Raw genomic sequence first — 20,501 nt, 5'->3', positions numbered from 1 at the left:
CTATAATAATAACTCAATGACACCACAATAACAGTAACACAAATGTGTCCTTTTGTTTCTTTGGCTTATTATTCATCATTTCTGTCAATCTGTTTTTCTCCGCCTCAATCCAATTTTGTTAATGGAGTCAGGTCAGAGTACGAGGTCCTGTTAATTTCATCATTGCTCATAAACAAGATTGAAGACTTTACTTCTCTGTGATTTCCCCCTCTTTCCTGTAACTGGCAGTGGAGTGCTGGGAAAATAAGCAGGAAGTGCAAATAATATTGTCACAAAACCCAGAGGTGGCAGTCAATGATGCAGCCGCACTCCAGACAAGGATCTCACAACATCACGACTCCAGCTGCAGACCAGAGCTGGCGATACATCGTCACCAAGCAACATCAGCTCTCTAGAAGGGCTTTATCCTATTGCATGCCAAGGACTCCTTCACCTTGGTGTGGCTCAACAGCTAAAGCTGTTATTACAGCCTACAGGAGTGAAAGTAGTATTTACCTCGGCTACTCCTTTCCTCATCACTATATGAATTCAAGGTGTGGGTTAAACCACAAAAAAAGGATGGGAGACATTCCTATTTATAGTGGAGAGCTTCAAGAACCTTCAGAGTGGATCAGCAGATGTTCCTTTGAGAAACCAGAAAATGTGAATGAATTTTGAGGAATATCACATTTGACTCTTGAATTTCTTGAATGAATCAGTGGATTCAGTTCATAAAACTATTGTTAATTACTTTTTTATCCAAAATTTATTTAAAGTCAAACGTATTTTGGAAATACATGAAGGTGAATAAATGATGACAGGATTTCTAAGCAATCCTTCAAACAATCCCTGTCAATAAATTTTCTTATATGTATAATCCTATAATTCATATAAAAGAGATTGATAAACAATATTCATCTGTTTGCATGCTTTGCAAAATATATGTCAGTTATAAGACAAACACTGTGCTGTTGGGATGGCTGACATCATCAGCTGAAAGCTAAGGAACAGGCGTGGTGCATGTTTGGCGCAGACACATGCACTGAACTCGCTATGTTGAGCTAATGACATCAGCAGCTATGTCACAGTCAATGGTCCTGAGGGAACTCCACTGCTCTGAGCTCGTTCATATTTGATAAAACTACAATTGTGATGTGGTACAGATCATTACAGCTGGTTTAGAATGGGAAATACTGAAGCTGAGGAAACAAAGGCATCAATAATGCATGAATATCTCTTACTCCAAATGCACAATCATGTATCAATGGAAGCATGCTTGAAAAGTTAAGTGAGGGAAGTCTCCAGCTCAAAAAATAACTGTGTCAAACCAACATGCTGACCTAAATACTATCATTTACCCCTCTAAATATCCCTCTATTTTAAAAACACTGGATGTTAGTATTAAATTTAAAAGATTAGTTTCTTCCTTCAGTCAAAAAGAAATTACGTTTTTTGAGGAAAACATTACAGGATTTTTCTCCATATAGTGGACTTCAATGGAGCTGTGACATGATCACAGCTGAGGAATAAGGGTCTTATCTAGTGAAACGATAACCACAAATGCTCATCTTGCACTAGCTCTGCGATGTGCGTCTACATCTTCATGCATTATGTAACGACATTAGAAAGACCATGTGCGAATAGTTCTTTGTCTGTGTACTTCAATTCAACAATGTAGGGTAGGGCAACAAACTTCATCTAATTTTTTCCTCCAATTTCAAAATTGTCTGACATTGTTTCACTTTCTTTGCATATTCACTTTGTAAACACTGGGTAGGTATTTCCACCCACGTCACACATGCACGATTATGTACTACGTGAAGTCAAGCTAGTGCGAGATGAGCATTTGTGTTTAGAAAGTATATACATTTTTTTTTTTAGAAAATGGCTGATTGTTTCGTTAGATAAGACCCTTATTCCTCGGTTGGGGTAGTTTAGAGCCCTTTGAGGCTGCATTGAAACTGTAATTTGGACATTCAACCCATTGGCTCCCATTGAAGTCCACTGATTTTAAAAAACTGGATGTTTGTATCATATTTCAGTAACAATTGTTTTTAACTGTAATAATTGTAATAATAATAATAATAATAATAATAATTATTATATTAATAATATAAAATATAAATTTAGTGTTTTAAATTAATATATTTAAAATATACAATTTTGTATTATTTGAATGTGAACTCAAGTAATATCTGACTACATTTTTTTTAAAAAACTGTATGTTTGCGTTATATTTTAATAATATTACTAATATTAATCTAAAATAATTAAAGGATTAGTTCACGTCCAGAACAAAAATTTACAGATAGTGTACTCACCCCGTTGTCATCCAATATGATGTCTTTTTTTCTTCAGTCGTAAAGAAATTATGTTTTTTGAGGAAAATATTTCAGAAAAAAATATTTTTATTTAATGGACTTCTATGGTGCCCATGAGTTTGAGCTTCCAAAATGTAGTTTAAATGCAGCTTCAAAGGGCTCTAAACGATCCCAGCCAAGGAAGAAGTGTCTTATCTAGCAAAAAAAAATTAAAAAACTTTTATAACTAGACTGAATTTATAACTAGACTCATCTTCTGCGACGTGCATGCATACTCTTGTGCACTATGATTCAAGACAGTTAGGGTATGTCGAAAAACTCCCATCTCATTTTCTCCTCCAACTTTAAAATCGTCCTACATCACTGTTTTACCTTTTTTTGTAAAGGGCGTTTGACCTTTTTTGCACATTCACTTAATAAACACTGGGTCAGTACTTCTGCAGCAATGTAGGACGATTTTGAAGTTGGAGGACAAAATGAGATGGGAGTTTTTCAACCTACTCTAACTGTCATGAACCGAAGTGCAGAGTACACATGCACATAGCAGAGCTATACAAGACGAGCACTGAAGTTAAACAAAATTAATTATTTAATAAAAAAAAAAAAAAAAAAAAAAAAAAACATTTTTTTTTAGAAAATAACCAATCAGTTTACTAGATAAGACTCTTCTTCCTCGGCTGGGATCGTTTAGAGCCCTTTGAATCTGCATTTAAACTGCATTTTGGAAATCAAACCTCACGGGCACCATAGAAGTCCACTATTTGGAGAAAAATCCTGAAATATTTTCCTCAAAAAACATCTTGGATGACAAGGAGGTGAGTAAATAATCTGTAAATTTTTGTTCTGGAAGTGAAATAATCCTTTAATGTAGTCTTTATTATTATTATTATTATTATTATTATTATTATTTCATATTATTATCATTTTCTATTATTAGAATGGTAACTAAACTAAAATTTGATTACCTTACCTTGTTCTACAACACTGAATGTTTGTATTAAATGCAGTATACTCATTCAAATACATACATGCTACTTAGGTGCTTGAATAAAACATCTGTGTAAACATATTATGAAACATACAGAACAGTTCAAAAGTCACACTCCACCTACGATTATGGGTAATGGGCACAATTTTGACCCCTTCCGATGTACATAGTTGCCTAATGGGATTCATGCTGAACAGAGCCAGATGATCTGTTTCCACTCTTTGCTTATGGATAGCATATGGACATAACACCACCATTAAACTCCCATTACCTGCTCTGTGAAAGGGATCCTCCAGTTAAAGTGATACTTGAGAAAAATGACACTGAGAAATGCAAAGAAATAAAAGTAAAAGAACTGATAAAAAGAACGAGCTAAAGAGGAGAAGGAGATACAAAATGAGAGAGAGAGTCTCATCAAACAGACCAGGAGTGAGAGACAGAGGCCCAGCAGGGGTGGGATTGCAGGCAGTGTTTGATTGTAGGTCTTTGTAGTCTGAAACATCAGAGAGAAGTAGTGGGCAGGCAGCCCTGGATGGTACGACTGGGAAGATACACATGCTGACCAGCCTAGATGGGGTACAGGCTGCACTCAGCCTTTAGCGTGAAGTATACCTGTCTGTAAATATCACTGTTGACTTAGCACTGATTAAACCTGAGTAAACCAGCATAAACTACACGTTGGGCTGGGCTTGCTGCTCTGTGTGGTCTCAAATGGCAGATTATTAGCGTAGGCCACCATCAGCCCTATGCAATCACAGTGCATGGCTGCACCTGGGTGACGAGTGCAAATATTAAATGTCAGTGTGTAACAGTGCATAAAATCTCAGCATGAGCAACTGTCCGGGTCAGCTTCTGACTGGCAGCATCTGTAATTGAATAAATCCTATTGGAATTTAAATGAACCCTAATGAGGTGCCCCTTGGCAGCCTTTGGTCACAAGATAGATTACACTAATTGTGAGGAACTGACCCTTTCGCAAAGACCCGCCCCCCTTCGTAACTGTTGCCACGTCCGACAATCCATGGCGCTCTTGCGCCACACATCATGTTCTCACGCAGTGAAAAATACATTGTGGAGCAAAGAGGAAATGACAGACAAGACGGAGCAGGTTACTTTAGGTAAGAAACAAAGTCTCAGCTGTTAAAATCTGTCATTTTTTAACAAATTCAAACAATAAATACCACTGTGTGGCTCTTTAATGTGTCGTGACAGATTGCTGTAGCGCCTCAGTTCAAGCGGCATGTGAACCAATCATCTCTTCCTCTTTACTAGTTATAGCGCAAAATAAACATGAAAGAACCACAGAAGCCATCTGGTTTCAACCATGCAAAGACGTCAATACACACCATTTTTTAAGTTCAGGTCCACTGACATTGATCTACTCTTCTGTATGGTTTGTTTGTCAGACAAAAATTGCAGATTCGGTGTTATGATTGGTCAGATCGCCTGTCAATCAAACTCTCAGTGATGGGTCAATTGACACATATCACCTGGTTAAAAATTGCCATGTTCTACCCTGGAAATGTAGCTTTTCACCTTTACAAGGTATCCAACAAGACAGTTTCAACAGTTATAAACAGGGCTGTAAATTTTGATCATTGGATTAATTTAGTGTCATTAAAAAAATATTATCATACTAAACATATACTACCATTCAAAAGTTAGCTGGGATTTTTTTTTTTTTTTAGTCTTTTGAGCTCACCAAGGCTACATTTATTTGAAAAAACAAAAAAACAAAAACAGTACAAACATTGTGAAATATACTAAAAATGAACTATTTTAATGTTTTCATGCTTTACTATATTTTCTAAATTTATTCTAGTAATGGCAAAGCTGAATTTTTAGCATCATTACTCCAATCTTCAGTGTCACATGATCCTTTAGAAATCATTCCAATATGCTGATTTGCTGCTCAAGAAACATTTCTTCATATTATTAATTATGAAAACAGTTGTATCTCTGAATAATTATGTGGAAACCGTGATACTTTTTTTTCAGGATTTCTTTTTCTTTTTTTTGGCATAGATAATTCTCAAATAAATGCTGTTTATTTAAATTTCGTGTATCCTGTGTCATTTCAAGCACCAATATATCATGGTTTCCACAAAATAAATGTAATATGTGACCCTGGACCACAAAACCAGTCATAAGGGTCAATTTTTTTAAATTAAGATTTATACATCATAGGATAGGACAATATTTGGCAGAGATACAACTATTTCAAAATCTGGAATCTGAGGGTGAAAAAAAATCGAAATACCAAGAAAATCACCATTAAAGTTGTCCAAACTAAGTTCTTAGCAATGCATGTTACTAATCAAAATTTTTTTGAGTTTTGATATATTTACGGTAGGAAATTTAAAAAATATCTTCATGGGACATAATCTGTACTTAATACCTAATATGTTTTTTGGCATAAAAGAAAAATTGATAATTTTGACCCATACAATGTATTTTTGGCTATTGCTACAACTATACCTGTGCTACTAAAGACGTTTTGTGGTCCAGTGTCACATATTACAAATTTGTTTAATGTCACTTTTGATCAATTTAATTAATTTAAAAAAATCTTACTGATCCCAAACTTCTGAATAGTAATGCATATAAAATAAAAAAACAAAACAAAAAAAAAAACGAAGAAAGATTAAAAAAATAAATCGTCAATTTAATTAATTTGATCACTTTTCTTACCAATATACATAAAAAAGTAAATAATTCAAAACTGTGTTTCCTAGTTCTTCACAAGAAAAGGTCAAGACATTGCTCACATTCACTGTGTAGAGCTCTGTATGTACATCTTTATGTGTGCATGTTCAATACAATACCTGTGAACACAAGACTGACTTCACACAGTTCTTCTTGAGGTACGCGGAAGCTAAAGGACTCATTGTAGCAGGGGTCAATGGTGCCCCTCATACAGGATGTTTTCTTAGTCTTCATCAGCTTAAGACCTGTCACCAGCTGCACCTTAACAAAAGGATCTAAATGCAGAGAAAAAAGAACTGGGTTAAAGTTAACATGAATTGCTTTCTAAAACAAATTTCATTTTTGTAATGTAAAGCATATGTAAAGTTTATGTTATAAAGCATATTTCTCAGTGAAACAGGATATTCAGCTGGGAAAAATCTGGGTAGGTCTTGATTTGATCCATCAGGACCTGATGAGATCATGACAGTGTGCCAAAATAAAGCAAGACCAATAGTGAATTTGCTAAAACATAGACTATTTATCACATGGCATGTGTGGCCAAAATGATGTCAGCATAAAAACATTATTTTAGACACAAAGCATGTTATTCCATGACAAAGACAATTACTTTGCATACTTCTGTAGTCATTAAGGCTCTGCTGTAAGTTGTACTAAAGTACTGAAACACATTTACCTGAACCTTGGCACATGTCTGTCTGAAGCAGCTGCTTTGCTCGGATGATGTCCACATTTAACCTGCCAGCACTGGGCAGGTAGTTTAAGGACAGAAGAAGCTCACCAAGCTCAACCTCATTCTGAAAAACATCACACTGAGAAATCAATGTCTTGATAATGTCAGTTAATTAACAAGTTGTGCGCATTTTTAAGTGTCAAAGACTGGAATTAAAGTTTTAAAATCAGAAAACAAATGAAAACATTTGTACATGATAAACAATCTGGTTTCATCTAATAGTTTCCTGACAAATGCTTTAGGTTAATATCATGTGGAACAGAGACAAATATACTACAGTTCAAATATTTAAGGTCAGGTATTTTTATTTATTTATTTTTTTTTTAAAGAACTGAGTGCTTTTATTTAGCAGCGATGCAAACATTTGGTTGAAAGTGACAGTAAAAACTTTTATAATGTTACAAAAGATTTATATTTAAAATAAATTCTGTTCTTTTGAACTTTTTAGTCATCAAAGAATCCTGAAAAAACCCCCATTAAATTTAATAAAAAAATATTAAGCAACTGTTTTAAACATTGATAATAATAAGGAATGTTTCTTAAACATAAAATCAGCATAATGATTTCTTAAGGATCATGTGACACTGAAGACTGGAGTAATGATGCAAAGTTCAGCTTTCCGATAACAAAAATTAATTCAGATTTAATATATTTAATATATACATACAATTTGGATGTATTTCAACATTTAAAGCATAAAAATGGCTACGTATTTTTAGCAAAAAAGTAAAAATTTATGAATCTTTTATATAAAGACATTTTTATTAAAGCATTTTTATCTTTTTATCAATAAGTGATTTTTAGATTGTTTAAGACCCCTTAACCTACTCCTAAATCTAAACTATTTTATAGCGACTATAAAAAGATATGAAATGTAACTGACCAAAATATGCAGGGAAATTACCATTTTAGTAAAAATATTGCATTAAAAAGATATTTTTTATAGTCGCTAATCCCACTCATACCTCTAAACCTATCTATAACTATTTGTGTACAGTATAAAGAAAAATATGACTTTTACTGTACATTTACGCAAGTATTGTATATGTTTTAGTGTCTGTAGAAATGTTAAGCAAATGTACGTTTTGTAGAACCACATTTTACGTAAAATACATGCAAATGTTCATGAGATCACGTTGCTGTGATCTAACTTCTCAGTTATTGTGCAAGTGCCACACCTAAAATGACTAAAAAATAATAATGTGAGTCAGGCAAGTGGTATTACCTGAGAACTGGGCACGAGTGCCTTCCACCAATGTCCTCCCTTCACTAGATCAACCTCACTAAGAGGAAGAGACACTTTCCCGATGACACAGTGCCGTGAAAACTTGTCGAAGTCGACCACAGAGAGCAGCAGGGTGCGTCTCTGGGCCTCCAGGAAGGGGATCTCAAAAGTGAAGCGCTCTTCAAAAACTGGGTTCTGGGTCTTGCGTTTAACGCCGGTCTGCCTGGAGTTCTTGTGGTCGGGCAGTAGGCTCATCTTCACGTAGGGGTTAGAGTGGGCCATGTCTTGGCGAGCACCATCGCATGTTACGGGAGGGGGCAGGTCCCGGGCCTCGATGACTCGCACGATGAGGTGGGCGTTGATGAGGTCGTACTGTGTGCTGAAGTGCAGCATGCCAAGTTGGTACCGCACTAGAATCTCTTCATCCGTCAGAGAGTCAACGTCATCGCTGCAGGAGTCTAGTGAGTACAGACGAGGCTCCAGTTTGCGGAAATAGTCATCTGGCGGTGTCGGAGGCTTACGCAGGGGCTGCACCACTTCCTTCCGGGGTCCCATGGCCCAAAATTCAATCGGCTTTACATCCACCATGGGGGAGCTTGGCCGTCGGGCGTTCAGACCTGCAAAATGGGAAGTGAAACTCCATTAAGTGCATTTCAAGCAATCATTATAATGCTATTCTGTATAAATTGGAAATTAAGTCCGGACTCACTGGAGAGCTGGCCTGCCAGGGTGAAGGTGGATCGGGATGTTTCTGAGGCAGGTCTGCAGTTTGTAGAGGTGTCATTTTGAGCAGGAGAAGCGTGGTTCTCGGCCATGAAGTGAGAATCTGTGTCTTTCTCGTCATTGCATTCATTAACACTGGAAGAGATGAGTTCGTTAAGGGTGTCATGAACTGAGAAATCAAATTTCCCTGGATCTTTTGACATGTAAGAGGTCACTGTACTATAAAAACATCCTGTAAGTTTCACAACTCAAAATGTTCTTGTTAGTCTAAAAACAGCTTATATTGAAGCCAATCTGCCAAAACGACAGGTTGTGGAACGTGCCACTTTATGATGCAATAGTGTGGCTAAACACCGCCTCTGCAGAAGGAGATCAATGCCTGCTTCTACATCACTGCCTTTTTAGCCCCACCCACCGACTAAATAACGTGTAAATAACATGAGGCAAACGCAGGTCTACACAGAAACCAGTTTTTTTTTCATTGCTTTCCTTCTGATCCCAACATTAGGAAAGAGTGGATGAACTTTATTTTTAACTAAGATCCAGAACGTGTCAGTAAGAACTTGGTCCTTTGGTCACTTCATTTTATCATGGATATTTAACAAATAAGGCACAATTCAATGCAGGATTTTCAGACAATGCTATGTTGACTATATTGAATCTGACAGTAATGTTATAACACACAAGTGTGACTAACTGTTTTTTTATTACGTGGTCACTATTGCTTTGTCTGTTATTACAGATCGTTTGATATGCACCGAGTATTTATGTGTTTTTAACCTAAATCACAGCAGTGTCCATGTATGAAGGATGTAGGCTGTCAAACATACACAACTATTAGTCAATCATAGCAGTGGGTGTTTACTTCTGAGCCTATTCAAACAGAGCGTTCTGATGGGGGTCAAAATAGGACAGAAAATAACCTATTACTGCTAAATTATGATGTTTTTTGATGCAAAAAAATCATGATAACATTTTAAGTGGACCTCAGAGAAAAGTCCAAAAAAATAAAAAAGGCAGTTCATGAACCCTTTAAGCCTTTAAGCAGTACTAATACATTTCCTGTTGAAAATGCCAACATATGTTAACATTTACATTATTTGTTTAAAAATTTGGGGTGTTCATGTTTTTAAAAGAATCTCCTATTCTCGCCAAAGCTGCATTTATATGACCAGAAATACAGTAAAAAGATATTGTGAAATATTATTATTACAACTTACTGTTTAAATATATTTAATTAATTTATTTATTCTTGTGATGACAAAGCTTCATTTTCAGCAGCCATTACTCCAGTCTTCAGTGTCACATGATCCTTTCAGAAATTATTCTATTATGCTGATAATAGCTAATAAAATGTTAAAAACAGTTGTGCCGTTTTCAGGATTCTTGACACATAGAACAGTACTGTAGTACTCGAGTTTGCACAAAACAGACTTTGACTCAATTCCATCTCAAGTTAAGACCAAGATCATAATTTTTTATGATTAGTTAACACCACCTTAATTGAGTCAGACTGCAGGTTGTGTCTAAATACTTCTAAAAATATGGTCTTGAACTCAAAACAAAGCTGGTATAGAAAGAACAGCATCTATCTGAAATAGAAATATTTTGCAACAATGCAAAAGTTTTTACTGTACTTTGTACTTTTCAGATTTATTTTTGCCATTTTTGCCTTTAATGAGACAGGACAGTATCTAGACAGGAAGTGAAGTGGGAGAAAGTGGGGTGGATGGGATCGGGAAAGGTCCTCAAGCTGGGACTTCAACTAGGGACCCCCAAAGCACAACGACACTACATGTTGACAAAGCTGTCGGTGCTGACAGGTAACACTTTTGATTAGGGAACACATATTTATTATTAACTAAGTGTTTTCTCTCAATAAACTCATAATTTGTTACTTATTAATATTTAGTAAGGTAGTTTTTAAGTTTAGGTATGGGGTAGGTTTAAGGATCTAGCATATGGTCAAGCAGAAAAAGCATTAATATGTACTTTTTAAGTACTGATAAACAGCCAGTATGTTAGTAATATGCATGCTAATAAATAACTAGTTAATAGAGAGAATTGGTCCTAAACACACCATAAAATACTAGGGCTGGCAAACGATTAATCGCATACAAAATAAAAGTTTGAGTTGGCCTAATGTATTTGTGTGTACTGTGTGTAATTATTATGTATATATAAATACAAACACATTCATGTATATAAAGAAATATTTACAAGTACATGTATTTAATATAATTTTTATAGAATTTACATTATATGAAAATAAACATATATCTTTTAAATATATACATTAATTTGAGTGTATTTACATATACACAATAATTACATACAGTATACAAACATATATTAGGCAAACTCAAACTTTTATTTTGTATGTGACTAATCACGATTAATCATTTGCCAGCCCTAAATAAAACCCAAAACTTTTAAAGAGCAGTGAATTTTTTCCAAAACAGCTAGTTTATTCCAGGTACTGTTTGCAATATTTCAGTTTATGAAGTCATTTGGAATCGAATCCATAACCTTGGCATTGCTAGCTCCATGTGTTTGAGCTACAGGCTGTGTTACCATCTTAACAAACAAAACTTTCTTGGTCCACCAGCTGCAACAGAAAGACTAGGGTTACTTAAATTGTATGACGCTTATGAAACATGTTTGCATGAATGTTTACAGTATGATTACAGATAAGAAGCCTTCATACTACATTTCACTTACCACTGCACAAATTAATGCTAAACTATTATTCAAACAAGTGTCATCTGCTGCAAAGCTACCACATTTGGAAGAGGGCACAAACTTTTGCATATCAATTATACTGGGATATTAATTCATACACTGCTAAAAAGCAGGGTTTCTTGACCAGTGTCGCCGGATTAGAAATATAAGCAGGCAAATAAAAGGCTAAAAATCGTGGTTTATAGGTAAAAAAAAATCAACTATTTGGCATGACCTGAAAACCAACAGTAAAAAACATTTTACAATCCAGCACTCTGTTTTTTATATCTGACGATGTGAGTGAATCCAGTTCTTAATGAATGTGCAATCACATTATTGCCCAATATTGTGTAATATTTGTTGCAACATCCTGTTCTAATCTGGTTGTTTTCCCAACTACAGAGGTAAATATTCTGCACGGGATATCTTTGTGCAGGCCTGATTCCGAGTCATCCCTTGGGGATCATCAAGGACCCTTTGTGTCCATGACTACAGCTCAGAGGGAGATAGTTGTCATAGCAACGGGCGATTCTAAAACAAATGGCCTTAGGAGCAATCTGAGCCAATGAGAGTGGCTGGACTTATAGGGTGAGGTATATGTCATGACTGTACCATCACAGTCTGTAAGAACATGTTCTTTTCCGGTGAAAATGCATCTCTTGCATCTCCAATATGTTCTGAATTGAACACTATGATTGCATTGTTCCTGGGAGCTCATAATTAAAAGTCTTGCAACTCATCCAGCCATTTGGTCTGTTTTCGGTTTTAAACAAACAATCAATTCCTCCTCAGCATGATCTCAGTCAAACCAGCATAAGTCAGTACTCTCTGGTGACCACACCGGCTTCATTCTCAACAAGTGCGAATGACGTTTGATGAGAGGAAACTGCTGATTGATAATAATGTGTATTGCAAAATGGAAAAAGAGACATTTACAGCCACCTTTGTTTAGTCCTGGTGAAAGTCATTGAATGATGTCATTAATAAGATGCTTAAAAAAGCTTGACAGCCCATGGTGACTGTTTGCATTCAAATGACAAATTATCCTTGCTAATATATGAATCACGTCTCCATTAAAATCATATTACCCTTGCTGTTCCTGCATGGGAACACAAATAGCTCCACACCCCAGTCATTACAAGCTTGAGTTAACAGAGAATAAAAAAAACAGTTTCCTAGAATGTCTCAGAAAAGCCATCTGTTGCATTAATGTCACTTCCATAAGCCTGCAAAACCAATGATTACAACTAGAGAAACCTGATTTACTGCTCTGTTAAAGGAGAAGTTCACTTCCAGAACAAAAATGTACAGATAATGTACTCACCCCATTGTCATCCAAGATGTTCATGTCTTTCTTTCTTCAGTCGTGAAAAAAATTATGTTATCTAACTCTGCCATGCACATGCGTACTCCGTGTAATCCGGGTCAATACAGTTAGGGAAAGTAAAAAAAATCTCATTTTCTCCTCCAACTTTAAATTCATCCTACATCGCTGCAGAAGCACCGACCCAGTGTTTACAAAGGGATCATGCAAAGAAGGTCAAACGCCCTTTACAAAAAAGGTAAAAAAGTGATGTAGGACGATTTTAAAGTTGGAGGAAAAAATGAGATGGGAGTTTTTCGACATACCCCAACTGTCTTGACCCGGATTACACAGATGTATGCGCTTCACAGAGCTAGACAAGATGAGCATTTGAGGTTAGAAAGTGTATACATTTTTATATTTTTTAGAAAATGACTGATCGTTTCGTTAGATAAGACCCTTCTTCTTCCGTTGGGATCGTTTAGAGCCCTTTGAAGCTGCATTTAAACTGCAATTTGGACGTTCAAACTCACGGGCACCATAGAAGTCCACTATATGGAGAGAGATCCTGAAATGTTTTCCTCAAAAAACAATTTCTTTACGACTGTGAGTACATTATCTGTACATTTTTGTTTCTCAATGTAAACTTCTTGTTTGACTGTAGTTAAAGGAATAGTTCACCCAAAAATAAAAAAATCTGACATTAATTACTCACCGTCATGTCATTCCAAACCCGTAAGACACTTTATTCATCTTCAGAACACAAATTAAGATATTTCTGTTGTTATTTTTGTTTTCTTTCAAAATTTGTAAAATTGCGGTTGAACCACTGATGTCACATGCTCTGTTTTAACAATGCTCGTACTACCTTTCTGGCCTTAGAGAGCATGAGAGGCTTAAAATATTACCAACCCCAAATTTTTGGTAGTGTGTAGTACAGTAATATAAATAGTATGTAGATATGCAGTTCATACTATGAAGCATTCAATAAGCAGGCTATTTCATTCCAAACATAACCACAACACATCATCCATCATCAAAAATGAGCCTTTGACAGGGGGACTGTCTAGAGATTTGTTCACTAACACTGTTTATTCAATCTCTGTCTGTCTAAATCTGAGTTTGACAGTTATGATGAGAGAGTAGACATATGAGATGAATGATGAATTGTTCTGGGTTATTTGTGATGTGTGAGCATTGCTTGTGAGTTGTATGAGGGTTGTACGGGTGTGTACTCACAGCCATGATGGAGTCTGAGCTGGAAAAGGCCCCAGAATCTCCACCTCCTCATCAGTGGGTTGACAGCAGCTGCACTCCCAGCACCACTGCCAACAGGAGCGGCACGACCAGCGACACAACAGGAAGTCAGACAGTCTGGACAGAAGACCCTGAGAACAAGATCACAAAGGGACACAAAGAGACTCTCCGGTAAACAGTGAACGACTGACCTGCACCGGAAGCAGACTATACAAACATGACATATTATGATGAGAAAAATGGTAATGAATGATCAGTGCATAAAGGATTTTTTTGTAATTGTCTAGTTAACTGCAGCTTGAAGCCAAAAAATCTAAATAACATTTTTTTTTTTTTTTACATCTCTAGTGAGACTATAGCTATTCTAAGTATTCTAGTGGGACTTTGTAGTGAACTGAACTGGGTCGGTGCCAATCCACCAAAAGTGATTTAGTTAAAGATATATATACTACCAAATGAGTTTTTTTTTTTAAAGAGAATTAATACGTTTATTCAGCATGGATGCATTAAACTGATCAAAATTGACAGCAAGTGCATCTATAATGATAGAAAATGTTCATATTTCAAATAAATGCTGTTCTTTTGAACTTCCTATTCATCAAAGATTTCCAGAAAACATTAACAGCACAAATGTTTTCAGGACTGTTAATTATGAGAAATGTTGGGCAGAAAATCATCATACTAGAATGATTTCTGAAGGATCATGTGACACTGAAGACTGGTGTAATAACCAAATAATTCAGCTTTGCCATCACACAAATAAATTACAATTAAAAAATATTAAAATAGTTATAATATTTCACAATATTTCACTGTTTATTTTTGTTCAAATAAATGCAGCCGTTGTGCATATGCCACCCTTTTGTTAGTGTAAACATAATTTTCTTTCCCATGGTGACATTTTTTCAAATGAAACAGGAAGTTGGGCGGGACTACAGTCATTCAGTGTGACCGTTATTTGGTAGACCAGAACTGAGGCCAGATGTTTAGATATAGTTCCTTTATGAAAATGATATTAGTCTTTTTACAACACAACCTGCTTCTCTTCAGTTTAGACTGACTGACTCCAAAGAGACAGACAAACTCAACAAAATCATGAAGATTACTTGCTCCAAAAACCAAGTCACTTTCACTTCCGCTGAGGCTGAATATGTGCCTAGTTGGTTAAATAATGAATGACTTGAGACAGGATGTTGATGGTTAAAGAACAAGATAGAAGGAAAAGGTCAACATACAACTTTTGAGTTTGTAAACTTTTTTTTTTTTTTCAGTGGTTGTATGCAAGTGTATGTTTGAAGGCATTTAATGGTCTGAAAAATCTGTGGGTGTCAGGCTTCTTGCTAAGTTTCTCACTTTTTCACATGCATGATTTTTGGGAACATGCATGTCAGGATAAATTGTGAAACAGGATCTCTGAGCTGCTATAGAACATTTTATAAGACATTTTGTCCCCTACATCATGCGAGAAAATAGTGGCCCAAATAAACAATTTTCTCTACATACCTCATTGATGGGTTCCAACTGCCCTTTTTCAAAGGTTGAGTACAGCAAAGAGTCAATGTCATGTACAAGAAAGAGAAAAAAAATATTTAGTGAGTGGACAGGTGTCTTTTACAAGATGTAATATAAGTCTCAGGTGTCCCCAGAATGTGTTTGTGCAGTTTCAGCTCAAAATACCCCGCAGATCATTTATTTTATCATTTTGAAAATGCCTATTTTGAGCGTTTTTGTGCATGTCTCTTTAAAAGGCAATCAGCTGCTGCTCCCCGTCCCCTTTTCCAGAACAGGGCTATGCCTTTACAGCTCGTACATCAGACACTCTGCCAAAAACATCTGTTTGGTTTTAATTATGAAGTTGATGAAATTATGCATTTTAAAGCCATATTAGTTTAAACATTTGATACGTGGTTTTCTGAGCGCACACATTTGAAGCACACGTACAGAAAGCATCTGTCACATGGCATGTGAGTATTAAACTAACTATTAAATCAATAAATCCACTGCCCTCTTGTCCCCTCTGAGATGGGGACTCTTAATAATGTTTTGTGCTCATCTGTGCAGCCAAAGACAGAACAGTTAGCATGCTTTGATCGAACTTTTGCCATGGCTTTAGAACTGGTACACCGTTGTTGCTTGCGAAAACTACATGATGGTGCCGTGGGTGGAACGTGCAGATTAGGGGGTGGTAATATTATAATAAGATCCTCTTCCTACGTCAAGGGGGAAGCAGAATCTGAACGGATAATTTTTCACATGCTTGCAGAGAAAGGCTTACCATAATAAAGTTACTGGGTTGTCCTTTTTCACATTTTCTGGGCTGATAGATACACTGGAGACACGATTATAACATTTAAACATGGATAGAGTCAGATTTTCATGATATGTCCCCTTTAAAGAAATAAATACTTTTCATTAACAGGGATGCATTTAACTATACAAAAGTGACAGTAAAAACTATTTTAAGTAAAGAGTAAAATATTTTAAAACTTTATATTATTTTATATTTTCTTGCCCTCGACTAAAGATTTTTCTGGTCCACTAGTAGTCATTCATTTTAAGGATAAGTTGACTACTAGTCGCACGTTTATTAATAAACCATTTAAATCATAATAATAAGCCTTTAATTGCTTGCATAGCCTAATAAGCACTCAAGCGCACACACAAAAAGCTTGCTACAGTGCACCGGCAGATATAATAATTATGAATGTTTCAGGGAAAAACAGTAAGGAGACTGCATTAATGTTTTAACACTTTGTTTTTGGCTTAAGAGATAAAGTTGACCACACTGACTTGTCATCTCCGCAGTAGTGGATGCACCTACATGTTTCATGTTGAATATTTAATCTGAGAGTATGTGTTTTCTATTTGAATAGGTTCATTTGAAAGTAGACATTTCACTCTCTCTCTATATATATTTCAAGTCTGGAAGGCAAGTATAAACTGAGTTTCGCACTCACTGAGGTATAAGGTATAAGGTATGAGGTATAAGTTCACTGAGACTGAGATGGCAGAAAGCACATCCTGTTTGCTTTCATTATTTTACAAAAGTGCAGTGTTTCGTTGTTATTGTGAGTGCACACAAGTAAACGTAGAGTCTTTACAGATTCGAAAGATGTATTACTTTTATCTGTATGGCCAAAAACGACATAGTATTTTAAGAGCAAGTGACCGCATCTGTGCCTCCATCTGTCATGCAGTGAGTGTGCTACTATTCAGCTTCCACACTCTGCACAGACACTTTAATAGCGCTTTAATAGCACTTTAATTTTTGGTCGAGCCAGCCTCTTCTCATCGACTAACGGTCAGTCGACTATTAGGGGGAAGGCCTATTTTCTTTTATATAGTTATGAAAGATATCCTTTTTAAATAAATGCTGTTATTTTGGATAAGATTCACATATAATGTACTCACCCCCTTGTCATCCAAGATGTTCATGTCTTTCTTCAGTTGTAAAGAAATTATGTTTTTTGAGCAAAACATTTCAGCATTTTTCTCCATATAATAGACTGGTATGGGGCCCGATTTTGAACTTCCCAAATGCAGTTTAAATGCGCCTTCAAACACTCCCAAATGCGGTTGTAAATGATCCCAGCTAATTAGGAAGGGTCTTATCTAGCGAAATGATCGGTTATTTTCATTAAAAAGATACAATTTAAATACTTTTTAATCTCAAATGCTTGTCTTGCCTTGCTCTGCCTGAACTCTGTGTATTCTGGCTCAAGACAGTTAGGGTATGTCGAAAAACTCCAATCGTATTTTCTCCCTCAGCTTCAAAAATGATTTCTAAATCATCCTACATCGCTGCAGAAGTACCGACCCAGTCTTTGCAAAGTGAACACGCAAAGAAGATCAAACACCCTTTACAAAGAAGGTAAAACAATGATATAGGACGATTTTGAAGTTGAGGGAGAACATGAGATGGGAGTTTTTCGACATACCCTAACTGTCACGAACTGGAAAAAACAGTCCAGGCAGAGTAAGACAAGACGAGCGTTTGGCATTAAAAAGTATATAAATTGTATTATTTTTATTAAAATAATCAATTGTTACGCCAGATAAGACCCTTCTTTCGCGGCTGGGACCGTTTACAATCGCATTTGGGATCGTTTGAAGCTGCATTCAAACTGCATTTTGGAAGGTCAAAATCGGGGCACCATATCAGTCCATTACATGAAGAAAAATGCTGAAAGGTTTTCCTCAAAAAACATAATTTCTTCACATCTTGGATGACAAGGGGGTGAGTAAATTATTTGTAAATTGTTGTTCTGGAAGCGGACTTCTCCTTTAAGCAGTACAACGGCTTTGTCATCACAGGAATATATTAGATTTCAAAATATATTAAATTCTAAACATTGTAATAATAATTTAGTATACTGTATTTACAGTATTTTTAGCTGAAATAAAAGCAGTCTTGGTGAGCATAAGAGACTTCAAAAAACTTACCAACCCCAAACCTTTGAACAGAACTATGTGTGACCACAGAACCAGCCATAAGGGTGAATTGTTTTAAAACTGAGATTTATACAGTGAAAGCTGAATAAACAAGCTTTCCATTTATGTGTGGTTTGCTAGAACAGGACAATATTTGTTCGAGATACAGCTATTTGAAAATGTGGATTCTGAGGGTGCAAAAAAATCAAAATACTGAGCCAGTCGCCCATAAAGTTGTCCAAATGAAGCTCTTAGCAATGCATATTACTAATCAGAAATTAAGTTTTGATATATTTACGGTAGGAAATTTACATAATATCTTCATGGAACATAAACTTTACTTGATATCTTCATGGAACATAAACTTTACTATAATGATTTTTGGCAAAAAAGTCATAATTTTGATCCATACAACATATTTTTGGCTATTGCTACAAATATACCCATGCTATTTAAGACAGGTTTTGTGGTCTAGGGTCACATATATTACCAAGTCACCTGCTAGCTGATCTGTATAAAAAAAAAGTTATAATGTTATTGCCACCACCTCTACGTATCAGTCAGACTATAAGGGAAAGAGCCTAAAACATACAGAATCTTTTAAGATCAACGCATCCGATTGCTTATACACTCATGCACAGTTATTTACCCCTTCCTCTCAACACTTGTAAACATCTACAGGTTGATTTCTCTCCCGTTCCCCACCCCCTGTTCCTGCTCTCAACCTCAGTCCAGCTCTCTTGCTCCTCATCAGCGGCCCAATGTTGTCTAAGCAATTAGCTGTGGCTGTAACCATGGCAACAGTGATACGAGCTCCTGGCGCTCCCAGCCCGCACCTTGCTGCCGCTGGCTCAGGCACAGATGACGCATTAGGGTCACTGACATGAGGAGGGGACGACTGTCCATAGTTCCCACTGGTCAGAACGGCCAGTTCCAGCAACTGATAATCCCATGCCAGGGGTCTTCAGCACAGCACCGTGAATCAGAATACAGCACAAAATACACAACCACAGAGCTTCAATAACAAAAACAAACTGCGTTCATACTTAAAATCACAAAAAACATCACTGAGTCTGTCTGCATTTCTGTATTGATTGAAAATATTAGCAGTGGTTTTACTCATATGAGTAAAGGGATTCATTTTAAGGCACTGATTCTGCTAAAAAGACTCAATAGACAATCAATAGACAGTTTTTAACACTCAAAATGTAGAAAAAAGTGTCCATAGGCAGTCTGAATATGATATCATCAAATCCTTATATTTCATATATAATAAGACATTAAAGTGAATAAATACACACAAATAATACAGATAAAACTGAAATGGTTCAAGGCCTTGACCAGAAACATTCATAAGATGTCCAAAGAACGACACATATGAGGATGAAAGAGTGATCCAGAAGGATCCAGATGGGAAAGAGTGCAGTGACCGGGACTCACCTGTGTGTACGCCATCCTCCTCTTACTCTCGCCCCACTGTCTCACTTCCCATCCAGTGCAACATGCCACTCTCCAAATCCAGATTGACTCAACAAAACAGAGAGAAAGAGTGAAAGAGAGAGAGAAAATCTGTGGATATGAATCGAGTAATGAATTCAGGTCTCTGTGGAGTTAGTTCCTCCATCCATCCTTTCAAAATCTACTTGAAGAGTGATGAGCCAAATAGAAAACAACAAACAAACCCCCTCTCCCTCTCTATCTATCTCTCTATCTCCTCTTCCTCCCCATCATCTTCAATCCCACCCACCCAGACACTCCTAATCTCCCTCTCTTTCCTGCCTCCCTCTCCGGTCGTGCCTAGTCCTCACAAATGACATGCAAGACAGCCAGCTCTCCTCTCCCTGGAGAGAGCAGCGCCCTCCTTCCCCCCCTCCTGCCCTGTGTTTCTTTCAGAGACCAGTGACTCATCCAGGTTTGCAGAAGCACTGATGGATATCAAATCTGTTATGTGCATCCCTCCCCGCCTCCTCCAGCCCGTTTTTACAGCACCTCGCTGGCTGCAACCACTTGTTGTTCCCTCCACCGTGGACTGAGGAGAGACAGGCAGGTGAAAGGGATAATTGCTGCTACGGCAACACGTTAGACGGGAGTTTACGAGAGCCGGGGTCTGTGCG

At 36.6% G+C, this 20,501-nt stretch overlaps 2 protein-coding genes across 4 annotated transcripts in view; one reads left to right on the top strand and one right to left on the bottom strand.

Moving 5' to 3' along the window:
- The window catches only part of clec19a (C-type lectin domain containing 19A), a 27,015-nt gene extending 14,667 nt beyond the window's left edge, over window positions 1–12,348 (top strand). The window contains exon 7 of the mRNA XM_051099979.1: window positions 11,799–12,348. Coding sequence (XP_050955936.1) covers window positions 11,799–11,965 — 167 coding nt within the window. The 3' untranslated portion in view covers window positions 11,966–12,348. The remainder of the gene's footprint in view (window positions 1–11,798) is intronic.
- The window catches only part of syt17 (synaptotagmin XVII), a 25,241-nt gene extending 4,740 nt beyond the window's left edge, over window positions 1–20,501 (bottom strand). Inside the window, exons 1-7 of one of the 3 annotated variants that reach the window (XM_051099650.1) lie at window positions 19,828–20,501; window positions 15,460–15,482; window positions 13,939–14,087; window positions 8,662–8,810; window positions 7,953–8,569; window positions 6,671–6,791; window positions 6,114–6,269 (exon numbers count right to left, since the gene is read on the bottom strand). In XM_051099650.1, coding sequence (XP_050955607.1) covers window positions 6,114–6,269; window positions 6,671–6,791; window positions 7,953–8,569; window positions 8,662–8,767 — 1,000 coding nt within the window. In that variant the 5' untranslated portion in view covers window positions 8,768–8,810; window positions 13,939–14,087; window positions 15,460–15,482; window positions 19,828–20,501. Of the gene's footprint in view, window positions 1–6,113; window positions 6,270–6,670; window positions 6,792–7,952; window positions 8,570–8,661; window positions 8,811–12,720; window positions 12,760–13,938; window positions 14,088–15,459; window positions 15,483–19,827 lie in introns of those variants that run through there. The other 2 variants (XM_051099634.1, XM_051099641.1) reach the window with 2 other exon arrangements.

The sequence above is a fragment of the Labeo rohita genome, chromosome 3 (assembly GCF_022985175.1).
Source record: "Labeo rohita strain BAU-BD-2019 chromosome 3, IGBB_LRoh.1.0, whole genome shotgun sequence".
Lineage (NCBI taxonomy): Eukaryota > Metazoa > Chordata > Actinopteri > Cypriniformes > Cyprinidae > Labeo > Labeo rohita.
Note: the sequence above shows the minus strand (reverse complement) of the source record. Positions and strands in the feature narration are given on the sequence as shown.